Source organism: Numenius arquata, chromosome 10, assembly GCF_964106895.1.
Source record: "Numenius arquata chromosome 10, bNumArq3.hap1.1, whole genome shotgun sequence".
Classification (NCBI taxonomy): domain Eukaryota; kingdom Metazoa; phylum Chordata; class Aves; order Charadriiformes; family Scolopacidae; genus Numenius; species Numenius arquata.
The window spans coordinates 6,390,868-6,405,850 of record NC_133585.1 but is presented as its reverse complement, the minus strand read 5'-3'; the positions used below and the strand labels follow the sequence as shown (position 1 = coordinate 6,405,850).

The following is a 14,983-nucleotide window of genomic DNA, read 5'->3' as shown; positions in this document are numbered from 1 at the left end:
ACCTATAAAGCTGCTTTATATACTGGAATGGGGACATAGAGTTTTCGATCAAGATGACTTTCACCTTGACTAGCAGCCTTCTTGCAGTGTCAGTGGCCTAGAGGGGGGGGATTCGGTGGCCACACTCACATTAGAAGTCATTTGGAAAAATTCTTACAATGATTTTTTCTGCTGCAGATTCACACTTACCCAATTTAAACTCGATCCACTCACAAGCTCCACGTACAGACAGCCTTCTTGATTTTTACAGCCCTTCTATTGCTAGATTAGAAGTGCTTGTATCTGAGTGTATGTGTTTCTGTGCGCACATATACATGCATATACACAGAACTCGGAAGTTCAACACAAGATTTGCATCATCTTGTAACCCAGTAATAATGACAAAGGAAGAGATTACAATTCTATCATTAAAATACAGTCCAAATATCATATTTGTTACTATAATATATCCTTTTACATATACATTAACATTTTCTGTAGGAAAGAAATTTCATACATTAAATATTGACAACCTTGTAATGTATTAAATACATATTTATTCAATATTTTATTAAGATTATTAAAAAAAATAATCTTAGATACTCTTTATTTTCACAAGGTGTATGCAATTATGATGAGTAACCTACACGTAGGCTCCAACAACCTAATCCAAACCCCATCAACTTTAATGGGCTTTAGATCAAGCATCTGAGAGCACTGTAACAAACACTGTTTCAGGAGGTAATTCCCATGCAACATCAAACTATGACAAGACACAAGAGGCTAAAAATGGCTCATCATAATTTATTTTATGTTAAAATGTACAGCTTGGGGGGGGGTTGTTGTTTTTTGCAGTTTTTATTTTTGTTTCTTGGGTGGTTTTTTGTGTGGTTTTTTTTTTTTTTAAGTGACTGACTAAAAAGATAACAGATAAATACAAGAGTGTCACTGGGTCCTATTTTTACATGTATCAAGCCTCTTCTGTTCGGCCCTTACAGTCACTCTGTACAGGTACAAAGGCTACAAAAAAGGAAGCAATATAAACAGACACAAATAACTTTTGCCTTTTTACATGCGATCTGTAAGCTTAGTTTGAGCTATTCACACGCTACTGCTCTATTTTTTCCCTTAAAAAATAACTCCAATATTTTATAAAGATAGAAAAATCTACAGATGGAATGAAAATGTAAAGTTAGAGGCATTTCCATAAAATAGCAACTTTACACCAAATTCACTACTTTTTTTTTTTAAATCCTGCCAAGTATTTGGACATATATGAAAATGTTTCAAAACTTGACAAATAAACACTGAGATGTTTCAATCAACAAAAAAACATAACAGTATTTATAAAACAGAAAGCTGCCTTTTTTCCTACCCCAGCCCCAAAGAAACTGGTCACAAAAATGGAAAAGAGTCTCAACTTTACACTAAACATACAGCAATAAAACCCTTTGAACTAACCAAAATGTGAATAGCTTTTGCAGCTTTTTTTATTATTTTTTACAAGTTTTATAATTAACAAAAATATAGTTCTGTTTTTTTTACCCCTCAAACTAGGGTAACCTAATCAAGGCAAAAAAATTAAGAAATGGCTTACTGTTAAGCACAACACTTGTACAGTACTACAAAATGCACTGTCACTAACAAAGACATTAGCGGCATGCGGAAGTGTCACCTTCGGAAACAAAATAATACAATAAAAGAACTGCTAAAAGGCATTTACATGTGGGGAAAGGAGAGAGAAAAAGCTCACGATCCAGTACTGTCTGATAGTTTTGGAGTCTATTTATCCACATTTTTAATGGGAGCAGGCACATAAAATGGCTCTGAACCATCAGCTGCTGTGTAATTGCAGTTCATAGAAAGAGTTCTTCCTTTCCAGAGAACTTCAAGCTCAATGAAATAAACAAAAAATGGAAAACCACCTAATTCCCCCCAAAGAAAAGAGAAGAAAAGTTAAATCCCACAGTTAAAAAAAAAAAAACAACACCAAAAAAACCCCAAAACAAAACAAGAAATAAAGAAAAAACAGAAAAACTTGTATAAGGCTTTCTGCTGCATACAGCTTTTAAATGGTGCCAACAAATGTTTTTGCATTCACACCAATTGCTGGTTTTGAAATCGTACTCTCCAAAAGATATTTGTGCAGATCAATCCAATATGCCAGTCCGGTAGTCCGTCCCCTCCAAAGGGCCTACCTCCTCATGTAGGATCCGTTCAGAGACTGTTTAGACATGCCTGTATTCATGTAGCCATGATGCCCGGGAGGCGTGTACATCATGTTACTGTGGGGTGCTGTCTGCATTGGCTGCTGTGCATATGGCTGAGTTCCCATCATCCCCATCTGCATCTGCATAGGGTACTGGGGCGTTTGATTCATATACCCATGATTACTGTGATATCCACTATTCATCATCGGCTGGGACATACTATAACCATTCATAGCATTAAGGGTATTCATGTTCATGTTCACCGAATTGACATTATAAGCTGGGGCTGGCATCAAGTTTACACTCATGTTCATGCCACGCTGCATTGTTAAGGTCCGCGCGGGCCCTTGCATGGCCACAGTCTGTGAAGCACGGCCATAAATCTGTGGCTGATGGGCTGCAGCCGCAGGCGGCAAAGGCGTGGATTTGGTTCTTACAGAAACATGACCTTTGCTGGCCATCTGAGTCTGCAGTCTTTGGGTGTGGGATATTCCGATGTTCGACGAAGTCATGTTACGCTGCAAAAGGGGAGGTGGCAAATTCATGGGAGGAGGAGTAAGGTTGGGGGGAGGGGTCATGGTAGCCTGTGCTTGGGGTCCTCCAGGAACAGCGTGTGGAGACTGAGAAAGCTGAACAAGCCCTGTATTACTTAAAGGGGTGGACAAAGAGGCACTGTTTGCATAGGAAGTTACAGCAGCTGAGTGGCTGTAAGGCAAGGAATGATCCATAAGCGTGTTAGTTAACTGTTGCAGTTTGGCAAGGCTGAAGGTGGCAGATGGCTGTGAGTAATGCCCCGCTCCAAATTCACTCTGCCCCATTCTTTCATATAATCCAATGTTGGCATTGCCAGTCTCGGGGATTTCTGTTAACTGCATAGGTGGTGTGAAATTAGCGGCCATGCTGCACTGGGACAACTGTTGGTTGCTGCTTGGAGGCCTTTCAACAACACAACCTTGGGGAGATTTTACGTTACAAGTGGGAGGAGAACTGATGTTTGTTTGTTGCATCATACTGCAGCTCCCGTTGATGTTAGACATCTGCTGCGTCACCGCACAGCTACTCTGGGTTAGGTTACTAGATGTAAGGCTACTGTACGAGCAACTGTTTTGAGAAGAGTTGTTTCCACAGATGCTACTACCCATCGTAGAATCGTAACTGCTTGGGTTTTCATAGTTTTCTGTTGTGCTCTCAATGCTGCCCAAGTCACTAAACCCACTATCCACAACTTGTTGCGAATGATCAGAAACGGAGGGAACATCCATCATTGGGCTGGTCTCCATGTTCTGTAGAGACGGCACGGAAATGGCACTTTGATCTGGGCTGATCTGAGCATAGCTGTTCTCTAGAGGAGCAACATTTGGACTATTAACAGAACGAACTGACTGGCTGGGATGAGAGTGCACAGATGAAACCGGGCTACTGTGATCAGACTGCTGACAATCATCCAGTGTGGTCATTTGGGGACTTTGGTCATTATGGGCATAGTTTTGCAAACTTCTACAGGCCTCTTGAGTCTCTGCACAGTCCTGAAATGTATCTTCATGTTCACTTGCTTCTTGGGTTAGAGACTGCACTGCTTGAACCGTCTCGGAGTCAATCTCCATGCTCTCGGTAGTCTCTCCCTTGAAATCGGAATGTAACTCTTCACCAGCTTTTTGGTCCTCTTTGTTATCTGTATGATCATCATCAGATTCGGGCACCGGGTCTGAATCTGTAGCAAGCTCCTTCTGATCACTTTCACACTCATCAGCTGCAAGGTCAACACCACAATCCATTAAGTCCTCTTGATTTGAATTACCAGTTTGAACATTTACGTCTAAAAAAGACTGCTGTGTTTCCATCATTTCTTTGAAAGCTTCACCAGGCAATTCCTCTTTCTCCACTTCCGTTGAACCCATGTGGCTATCGTCTTCATCATCTGCATCATGATCCTCATTGTGAGAAGGTTCTTCATCATCATCCTCCTCCTCCTCCTGATCATCCAAATGCACGGACTCCTCTTTTTGCAGAAACACCTCTTCTGCTTTGTCTTTTTCTTGATCTTTTGAATTAATTCCACCTTCTTCTACGCTCCTTTCTTCTTCCCCAGCTTTCATCATATCATTTTCTTGTTTTTCAAAGGGTTCACTGGGTGGATGGAGAGGTTCGGATTCTACCTCTTTTACCTCATCATCTGGTGGTGGTAATACTTCAACAGGCTCTTTAACTGCTTCCTCTGTAGCAGCAGGAACTGAGCAGGGCTTGTCTTCAGCTACTTCCTTTTGTTCCTCCACCAGCACCTGGTAGTCAGGCTCCATAGGAGTCTCAGGTGGAGTGTATAAATTAAGCTTAAAGCCAGGTTTTCTTTCTTTGCTTTGCCTCCATTTAGATGGACCACGCTTAACTCCTTTGGGCCAACCCTGCTTACTCTTTAAAGGTTCAAGATTGTCTTTAGTGCTTTCTTCCAATACAGCTACATCCTCTGTATTATCTTTGGGAGGCAATAAACAGAGACAAAAGAAAAGTATTAGCTTGCACAAACCAACCAATATTTTCAAACATAAACCCTGAAGTAATTTATCAATTCAAAATGTGTTAAGAAACTCTGGAACAAGAGTTATAAACAGATCTCAGACCACAATAGAATGACATAGAATCTCCAGCTCAAACACACTTACACCAGTATGTAAAGTTGTCTTTGTTTAGTGGCCTTTTAACAGTGACCATCACAACCACCATTTATACACTAGAAGAAACCCAGAGATTTATATCACAAGACATGTAAACTAAAACAAAAATACTGTCCAAACATAACCTGTGTTTTTAGAATAAAGGTATGCCATCACTTTCTATAGAAATTGATCTAATACATCTTTTTTGACAGTAACAACATGAGAGTCTGGAAATTCCTGTTTGACCATTTTCAAGGATAAGCCATAGTAAGGATATAATCATGCTTTACTACCAACACTGGAAAAAAAAAGGCGGTTCATTCTAGTATCTTCTCATGGGCAGCATATCATGACACAGCTCACAATACATGACAAAAGCCAAAAGATAATTGAAATTAAACACAGAGTGCGTCAGAGCACTAAATTAATCCATTGACTATAAAAAGCTACCCAACGTATTCACTTCTCTCCTCTCTCCCCAGATACCACTTACATATACACCAGAAAAAAAGGAGAATTCTTGGGATGTAACACGCTGCACTTGGGAGTGTGATGGCTTCAGCGATACTCCTTTGCCAAGTTCTGCCTCTCACTGCAGTGTTATAACACTCCTACAGTCAATTAATGCGATGACATGGTCCATGGACAAATACACAGGATCAGTCTAGTTAAAGCAGTGCAAACCTGACCACTGGGACATAGCTGGAACACTCTGAATTTGCTACTATTAGTTTAATTCATTTCTGTTGAGAAGCAGGAAAAAGTGGTAACATTCTAATGGATCTGTGCACCGGTTTGTAACAGCACCAACATTCATAAGCATGGCTGCTCTAGTCGAACAAAAGCTGTTTAAAATAGACATCAGCGTGTGATTCCTCAACTGAGGGCCACAAAGAGTAAACTTCCCATGCAATTATGAAAACACTAAAGTAGTACCCGCTGGCTTCTTAGAGTAAATATATAGAGAATGCAGTCATTCATTCTGGAATTGAAACTTGTAAGCGTAATTTGAGAGCCAGGAGGTCAAGGGATGAGTATACGTTCAGAATAGCTCATCAGTAGTTTCACCATCCATCCATTAGCTTTCCTGCCAGGAAATATCCTTGAAATCAAACCAGATAAGCAGCTTTGAAAGAACACAGTTAAAACTATCCCTCTCTTTCGTAGGGAAAAAAATAGGGACCCTAGTGCTGAGGACATATTATGCCCAGAAACAATAAACATTTCATTGAATTACCAACAATGCTGAACAGAAAGATTTTTGTGTAAATCAGATGTTACTTTTTGCTTGTATGCTTTACCAAGGATACAAAAAAACAGTATTAGACAATATTCCAGTGATACCCCTGCTCAAAATGTCCTGTACAAAACGTCCTGTTGTAGGGACATAAAAGTTGGTTTTGGCACCATGAAAAGGAGTGCAGTGCTTCAGACTGGAAAACATTCGTTTTCTGAACACAAAAAACATATTATAATATTAATGGGTCAGGAATAACAAAAGTAATAAACAGAAACAAAACAACAGAAACAAAAAAAGAAGTCTGAAGCCACAACTGAATTCTAATAAACTACACAAAATTAATGGCTCCAGTAGCACCTCTAAGCACAAAACATTACTAAGATTGTCAGATTTTAAGACCAAAACAGCTAAATATATCTCATTAAAAATTTCCAGATTTATAACAAAAATAAACACTTCCTTTGAAGGCCACCTGACAAGTTAATTTTGTGAAGATATAAGAACATTTTCAACTTACTTGTACAATTGTCATCACTCCTGTAACATCGAATATCTTTCTCCTCCTTGTTCTGCTCTTCCTCCTCTTCCTCCTCCTCCTTCTCCTGTTTCTGCTGCCCAGGCTGATATTCAAAAGCTTTTCTAATCACAGGCTTCAACTCATCATCTTCCCCATCCACCTCGCAGGTAGGTTCTAGCTGCGGCATAGGACGCTCTTCATCTGAGTTATCAAATGGCTCATTCAACACCTCTGTTGTTTCAGAAATTGTCTCTGTTGTAACACTGCTATTAATCCTTCTGCGTTTACGGCCCCTTTTCTTTTTCAGTATGAAAGGTCTCTGAAAAATAATTCCACAAATGTAACATCCTGCATTCCTGTTTTTTAGCTGACTCTGAACATCAATAAATTAATTTTTGGCAAGCGCATTTACAATAATCTATGTACTCATTCAAAAAAATACCTTACATTGTATCAAATTCAAACGTAGACAAAATCTGAAAGCAAAATGCCTCACCAGTTTAAACAGGCATGTATCTATACATGCACACAAACCTTGTCTGTACGTGAAAATCAAGACTAGAATTCTCTTCATATTGGAATGACTTTTACCTTTTCTCAAATAATATTCATAGAATATTACATAAATTGTACTTACACATTTTTCCTCTGTAGATTTATAATTCCCCAACAACCTTCACAAGTATCAAAGTTTATTCTTCCCCATTTCTGGTTTCTGCTATTTTAGAAATAATGTATGTATATAGAAAAATAGACAACCGCAAAGGAAGTGCTCCTAAAGCTTCACATGGGGTCTCAACAATACACTAATAGAATCCTACAGTTGGCTGCTATAAAGAAAAAAAACCTGTTCAACAGTTTAGACTTCTATTATTACGAATTCTCACAGATTTATAGTTACTTTTAAGTTCAATCATCTAAAGTATAAGCAAAGGGACACTCTGATTCCCTAATTCTCACCAGAGACACCTAAATACACATGCTAAGGTGAGTGCTTTAAAACTTTCGGATGCCTAATTTACTAATTTAAACAATTCAAACAGCTGATTTTTCAATGAAATTAAGAAATATGTAAGCACTGCAGTAACCAGAATTTAACATTTAAATCTCTTGGAAATTAGAATATGGGTAAGAAAGCCCTTTTCTTTTAACAGCATTTACTTTTGAAAAAACAGTATTCCCCTTTAAGGGGTTCCTTTATCAAAAGCAATAAAAAGACAAACCCCACAAGCTGGGCTCCATCTTAAAATTAATAAAGGAAGAACCATTAAAATATTGAACCAATACCAATGCCAAACAGCAGAGGGCAATCACTAGTTTAAGAATTAACAGGAAATTCTGATTTTTTTTGTGTCCCTAGTATTTTATGGTTCTGTGAACAACCCAAAAGATAAAAAAAAAACATGGATGGAGGGGAAAAAACAGAAGACAGGAGTTGTTCGGTGTCCAAACAATACAGAAAGGATTAAAACAGTCTAACAAATCTTCTTAAAAAACTAGATTGCTATTTCAATGATAAAGACTTGATTAAAATCAGAGATGAATGACTTTAAACCAAACCACCGAAGTAACACACCTTTCTTTTTATGGCCAGCGACTGTGGCTTTGTCAGCCGGGGAGGTGAACTCTGCTGATTCTCATCCCCGCCATCCTCCTCGCTGCTTTCCTTAGATTGCTCTGTGGATTGCCCTCGCTCCCCCACCACCGCCACACTTTCTGGAGATCGCAAATATTTATTTTTAGATTGTACTTTTGCAGGTGATTGCCTAGTATTAGTTCTCGTGGAGAATATTTCTTGCTCTTCCTTTTCCCAGCAGCTAGCTTGTTCCATCAGACGCTCAGCCTGAAGGGTTGAGGTTAAAATAACGGGTCACTGAAACAGCATTTACTTAGCCATATCCTTTACGTTCAGCTAAAGAGTTACAATAAGTCAACCCTGATTAGCACTGCTGGCTAACCTAGCAACAACACTGCAGCTGAATCATCTAGTAGCCCCTTTACAACAGTTAGGATAACAAACCAAATAAGATTGCATTTCATGGGATATTTAGCCCTATTAATGATGCAGCGAATTGATTTAAGTCCTTTAGCACTACATTACATGCCCACTGACATGGATCACTTTGAGCAAGTTCATAACACAAAGAATCGATTGACACTGTAGCCCCTGAGCTCTGCACCAAATTTGATCTGATTACATGCTCTTCGACTACCTCAAGAGTGATAAATACAGCTCCATGACAAGTGATTCATGTTTTAAGTTTTCATATTCATCCCCCCAAAGTTACCGTGTCTTGCTGCACAGCTTCCAAAAATTGTGATTACAATAATATCAGTATCCTCGATCATTAAGCAGTACTCAAAGTTAAAACTGCTCTATTTAAGAAATCCTAATCTTAATATTCAAAGTGATGAAATCCAAAGGAAGGAAAATTCAGAATAAGAAGTTTCTGCTATTACCTCCTTTTCTGCTTCTCTCTCTTCTTCAGAAACGGCAGCATTAGAAACTAATAAAGGAGTCCATCTCAAGCTTTCAGGATCTACTTCATTAATACGTGGATTTGCTTTCAGTTTCTCCATGTGACTTGAAATCAGCTTTTCCCTTCTAATAATTACAAATCTACAATCCAATAAACAGTCATTTTAGAAAGTAATCACTTAAAACAGCCTTCCTACAGTTTAAATCCTCTTGCACTATAGTCTGTGAAAATAGGTGGGTAAATAAATGGATACATCAAACAAACAAAAAAATCAGCTGAAACACAGACAATACGTTTATACCAACGACTGTTTACTAAGAGGAATTGAGGAAACAACAATTTATGAAGTGAAAGCTCAATACCCAACATCACTAGGGCACCAGAGAGGAGAGTAAAGGTTTTATAGTTGACTACTGTAAATCCATGCAAGAGGTTTCGTGTTGGCATTTCAGTCGCTGCCAGAACAACTTTCCATTTTAATAGGACATACAAAAGCATAAATGGAAAACATTGTGGATCATCAAGTAAAGAGTGATAAAAGTCGTTAACACTACAACTGAAGATGGAAGCTAAGTGGACAAGAAAGAAAGTTAGAAACACTGGGTTTGTAAAGAAGTATAAAAGTGTACATTAGTCCTATGCTGAGGCAGTAGAGAACAACTTTCTAATTACTATGAAATGAAGTCCATATCAAAAGCAGGTAAAGTAGCTTAATAAGCACAGTATGCTAATACACAAGGACATACCCCACCGAAGTCCCCCGTTACAAAGAATTATACCATTTTAAACAACAAAAATATGTTGTTTTTAGCAAGGATTTCAAATGCTGTAAGAATCAGGTAGGTTAAGTGAAAACATTGCTTTTCACTGAGAGAATGCTTTACAAAAAAAACCCCACCAAACCACCACAAAACCCATCAGATCCAGGGGAACCCTTTTCACAGAATTGTGACAAAGTTCTACTCAACTACATGTAAGAAAAATTAAGAGAATATAGGAAATCATAAGAACCCATACCCAAGGTGCCTGTCAGGAATTTCCAAGATGTGATTTCTTTTCCTGGCTCAGCCACTGACCTTCTGTATACCTTTAGCCAGGTCAGTTCATATCCCTGTCTAAGCTTTACTACCTGTGAAAAACGACTAACTGACCTTGTTCATAAAGTATATGAATTCTGTAGATGAAAAAACGTTATTTTCTAACTTTGTGTCAGTATTCAAGGCCTATAATAATGTGTGACAGGGCAGAAGCTGCATATGAGTAATTAATATGTATTTGATCCTCCTTTATAATGCATTTGTCCCATCAGGTTGTCTAAAAACGAGGACCAAAGAAAGTTAAGATTTTAATGTAATGACAGCACTCCTCTTACTATCTCAACACCATCCTCTTTGAAGGCTGGCATTCTTACTAGTTCAAAACTTGTTAGTTTTGAATACTAGTGCTGGCGCACATAAAAGTTACTGAGGCTGAGCTATTCCTGATCTTAATTTTATTTTTTTGGCAACCCACTGTTTGTAAGGCAGTTTTGCTTAATTATAAAAGTTTCTATGATTGGAATATCCAGATAGACTTAAGCAGGTCTTCAGAAACACAAATACCATTGAAAGTCATTTAAGGCATTTTATGGAAAAAAAAGAGCCCTAACAACAGAAACAGCCCACTTAAATTCCAAAATATTAATCAAGTTCATTAAGAAAGAAGATATTCACAAAACAGGAACTCGCCTTCCCAGGGCACTACCTTTCAGCATTGATCGTAACGTTAAATAGAAACTTTAAGAAGTCACTTGCATACGCAGTACCTTGGGAAGACTTCATGTAGAGCTGGTCTGATCCCAGTGCTTGTGTGAATTCAGCAATGACTGAAAAAGGGAGTGTGGAGAGAGAGACTGCCACCCACAAACCTGAATTTTTCCCTCACTGGTATTCAAAGCAAGGTATTTGCAAAGCAAGAGTCAGGAACTCTAATTATGGAAGATGATACTGAATGAAACAAAGTTCTTCACTGAAAGTGTTTGAAGCTGTCTGCTCCCTTCTAATAACCATTAACGTGAAACAGGATCCAAAAACCCACCATTTGTTTAGGGAGAAAAACGCTACGCAAGACCCCACTAACAAGACCCATGTGTACTGACTTCTTCAGTAAGATGGTTATCATTCACTGTCAAGTCAGAATTTTACACAGACGTTTTTCACATCGACTGCTTTGTAAGTAGAAAAAGTGAATGTTTTGTCTCAGTATTTTTTAAATTTTTACAAGATTCACTGACCTATCTTCTCTTTTATCTATCATGCTATGTTGCTGCAGGGTTGTAGCGATATCATGTGGACACATTCCAGTAGCTCGACTCATTCCTTTGATGCTGATTTGTTTTTCATGGTGGCAGTTAAGGTATTCCAATATGACACTTTTCCAGTAAGCCAAGTATGAGAGACGACCCAGATCAGACAATGGCTTTTCAGGGGATCCTGCTTGACCCTCTCTTCTAGAAAGTAAATAGCCTAGAAGGAAAAGAAACAGAAAACCTTATTGAGATAACAAAACTAAAGAATTTTAACTACCCCTTCAGAAAGCTGGTATTAATAGAAAGATCAGCACAACTGATTACATTATTGGTAGCTCTTGCAATTAAAGAAATCCTACCCACAGAAGAGATTGGTTTTCAACATTATAGCGACATAGCAAAAGACTAAAATCCTTTTAAGGGACTCAGACCTTATGTTATGAGAATCAAACATTAACCAAAACCCTGTTCTAATCATAAGGCAAGGAGGAAAGAAAAAGCCACACGGTTCAGAACAGGTCTTACCATACATGATCTCATTTAGAACTACAACTGGCCTTTTGAGAAACTTTTACACCCGAATTACATCACTGAAGCCAAGAATTTTCAGAAGAATCTCAAGAGGAAGTGTCATGGGTAGTATCTGTTAAGTCAGTTATCTTCAAGAAGCCCCAGGTGACGTAAGTTTTTGATTAAACAGTTCGTTGTTGTATTTCAGAGGTGACATATAATTCACAAGTTGAATTACTATGATAATTATTTAGGAGAAATAATTAAAAAATGATCTCCCTTAACTCATGTTTAAGAACATTCACATCATTCCAGTTTGCAGCCTTCAAGACAGTAACCGATCAGGTATCACACAATACAATATACATATACAGTAAAATGACAGTGGTGCAAGTCCTTTTTAACTCTCTTCAGCTTTAACAAGCTTTTACAATTTAAAGTAGAACACACCTGCTTGGAGATAACAGAAGAAGTCTGGTATTTACCACCATTAAAACTAATTCAGGAGAAAGAAAAAAAACAATTGATAAAATGTATCCTTTCACAGTAATTCATCCCTCCATGATACCTATTCTGCACTGTGCCTTCACAAACACTACCAAAACGTGGGCCTTAAACACCAGGCTTACAAAACGCTTATTCAACAATAAGCATGGACATCATGCTTATGGGATTACAGTACTCAAAGTCATTTGGAATCCACAAACACATATGATTCTTTTGCTTTCCGATATTCATAATTTATTTTTTAAGTTGGAATACCTCCTTTTATTTTTCAAAGATTGCCTTAGAACACATCGACTACAGCCATGTCTAGTATAGCCATTTGCTAAACAAAGCCTCCTGACTTCATGAAGTTTCTCCTAATCAAGTTAGATACAAATTAAAAACATATGATTAACATCCAGCTTTGAGTGAAGCAGTGGCTGTTTCCTCATTTTGCTGTATGCTCTACCATATACAAACTGTACACACACACAACTATTTTTTTTTAAATATGTAAAACTATGAAATGCACACATACATACATGTAAATTTACTCAGTCTAGAACAACGGTCTTCCCTTTTTCGGGGGCAATACAAAAGGTCACAACAGAATTTGGAAAATACATATGCACTGATCACCACAGCCAAGCCTCCAGTTTGCATAAAAACGTTTACACAGCAAAGCAGACATCCTACTACATTCCAAGTGACCAGTAACGACATACTGAATTAAGTAGTGTACCCTTCATACCTATTAGCATGATTTATGACAAAATGCCAGAACTTCAGGAGGAACACCATCCCACATCTACTTACTTCTACATAGCACAGATGCCTACATAAAGCCTGCCTACATCGGCACGGTACCACTGGAAACTCAGCAAGGAAATGTATTCTGTTTTACAGAAGAAACTTTGTAAAACAGAGGGAAAACTTAAAGGAAGCTGTTTTAACATTTGAAGTTGCAGTGTATTATTTTTATAACTAGATGATACGTTTTTGTACTACCTGTAACTGTTGTTGACAGGAAAAGCCAAACTTCGCATTCCAAACCACATTGCATCCTGAACAGTTTGAAGGTAAAGAATTGTTGTTTTACCTCCAACTGCACAAAAGGAGATGTATAGCATATAGCCCATTCTGCATAATTTTAAGCAAAGCTTCACTTGTACCAAGAAAGAATGTTGGATCAGCTTGTTTACAACATATAAAGACAAGTTTTATTCTAAGACGTCATTGCGTGTAGAAAAACAAGCAAAACTGCAGCAGTACAAGTAGTGAAAGAAGCCTCAATTCAGGAAAAGAGACGAAGAATAACCTAGATTTTTAAAATAAATCCATGAGAACTTAAAGTTGCTTCAAGTAACTTTGCAGTTTAACCTACCAACTTCATATTCAAGAAAACTGGGCACTAACAGAAAGTGATTGTAGGCTGTTTGCAAGACCTGGATTTCACTCTTGTATTTCACTATAATTTAAAATTACTTTGACAAGAAATTTCTTCCTCTGCTTCTGTTTTCTTCATACATAACAGAGTTGTAACTATACTTTCTTGGTAAGCATCTTATGAGGCTTAATAAGAAACCGCTAGTAAGAGCCTGGAATCATTAGTTAGGCAACCGCAAGCAGCTCTGGAGTTTTACTAGTATATTGTTGCTCATCGGATCTTTCCAATGGCTGGGGACTTTGAGACTAGTTCTGAGGGGTCACTTTCACACATTTTTACTCTACAATAAAGCAATGAAACTTCACCTGCACGGGAATAACATCTGTCGGTATTCCTCTCCTATCATTCTACAATATAACCTAAGCTTATCCGAGACACTCACATTCTATAGGATCAAAAATACTAATCAGAGGTAACAGTCTCAGTTACGTGTAGCGAGCACTGAATGGAAAGTTTCTCTTAACAGATTCTGTTATTTGAATTACATCTATTAAATTAAACTTACCAAAGAGATGCCACATAATTGATTTAAGTTGCAGGTAAATAAAAAAGACTGATCTTGGTAGCTCGTGTATCTACCCTGAAGCATCTGAAATGAGTACAATATGCCCCTGTTAAACAGATACCCCCAGTGTCATTGTGCCTACCTCATCTTAACAACAGATAGCCTCAAAGTAGAAACCTGAAAGACCTTTCTTAAACTATAACCCCTGATACGAAACTACGAACAGTAACATTCAGAGGACAAAATACAGCTCCTCCCCACCCACTCCCCAAGAGTAAACAAGTCAGACTGTGTGTTACACCCAAAAAAGCCCCACAACAAAATATAAGAACTAATCTAGACAAATGAAGAGCTGTCTATCGTATCTTCTGGCCATTAAACAGACAAAATACCATTAATGATTTTTATTTCTTGCCTTATCTCCAGCCTTCATAGCGAGCCAAATGCGCCACGTGTGATTTTCAGCCTTTGATTTTTGGCATGCAAACGTCCCTAGAACCACTCAGGTTTTATCTCACTCAAGATTTAAAACAATGAGAAGACATTCAATCTGAGAAAGGGAAAGTTAGCATAAGATACATGTATTTTATGCCTTCAACAACAATGTAGGAGATAATGAGAAATAAAAACACGCATTCAAAGAAATTAACTTGAGCAGTATCTTGCAATTT

The 14,983-nt window shown here is 37.9% G+C and overlaps 1 protein-coding gene across 2 annotated transcripts in view; it reads right to left on the bottom strand.

The window, feature by feature from the left end:
• Nucleotides 1-770: 770 nt before the first annotated feature.
• Nucleotides 771-14,983, bottom strand: part of KAT6B (lysine acetyltransferase 6B) — a 112,318-nt gene continuing 98,105 nt past the window's right edge. For both annotated transcript variants that reach the window (XM_074154750.1, XM_074154749.1), the window contains exons 13-17: nt 11,350-11,581; nt 9,058-9,217; nt 8,174-8,440; nt 6,598-6,916; nt 771-4,659 (exon numbers count right to left, since the gene is read on the bottom strand). In XM_074154750.1, the coding sequence (XP_074010851.1) occupies nt 2,174-4,659; nt 6,598-6,916; nt 8,174-8,440; nt 9,058-9,217; nt 11,350-11,581 (3,464 nt within the window). In that variant the 3' untranslated portion in view covers nt 771-2,173. The remainder of the gene's footprint in view (nt 4,660-6,597; nt 6,917-8,173; nt 8,441-9,057; nt 9,218-11,349; nt 11,582-14,983) is intronic.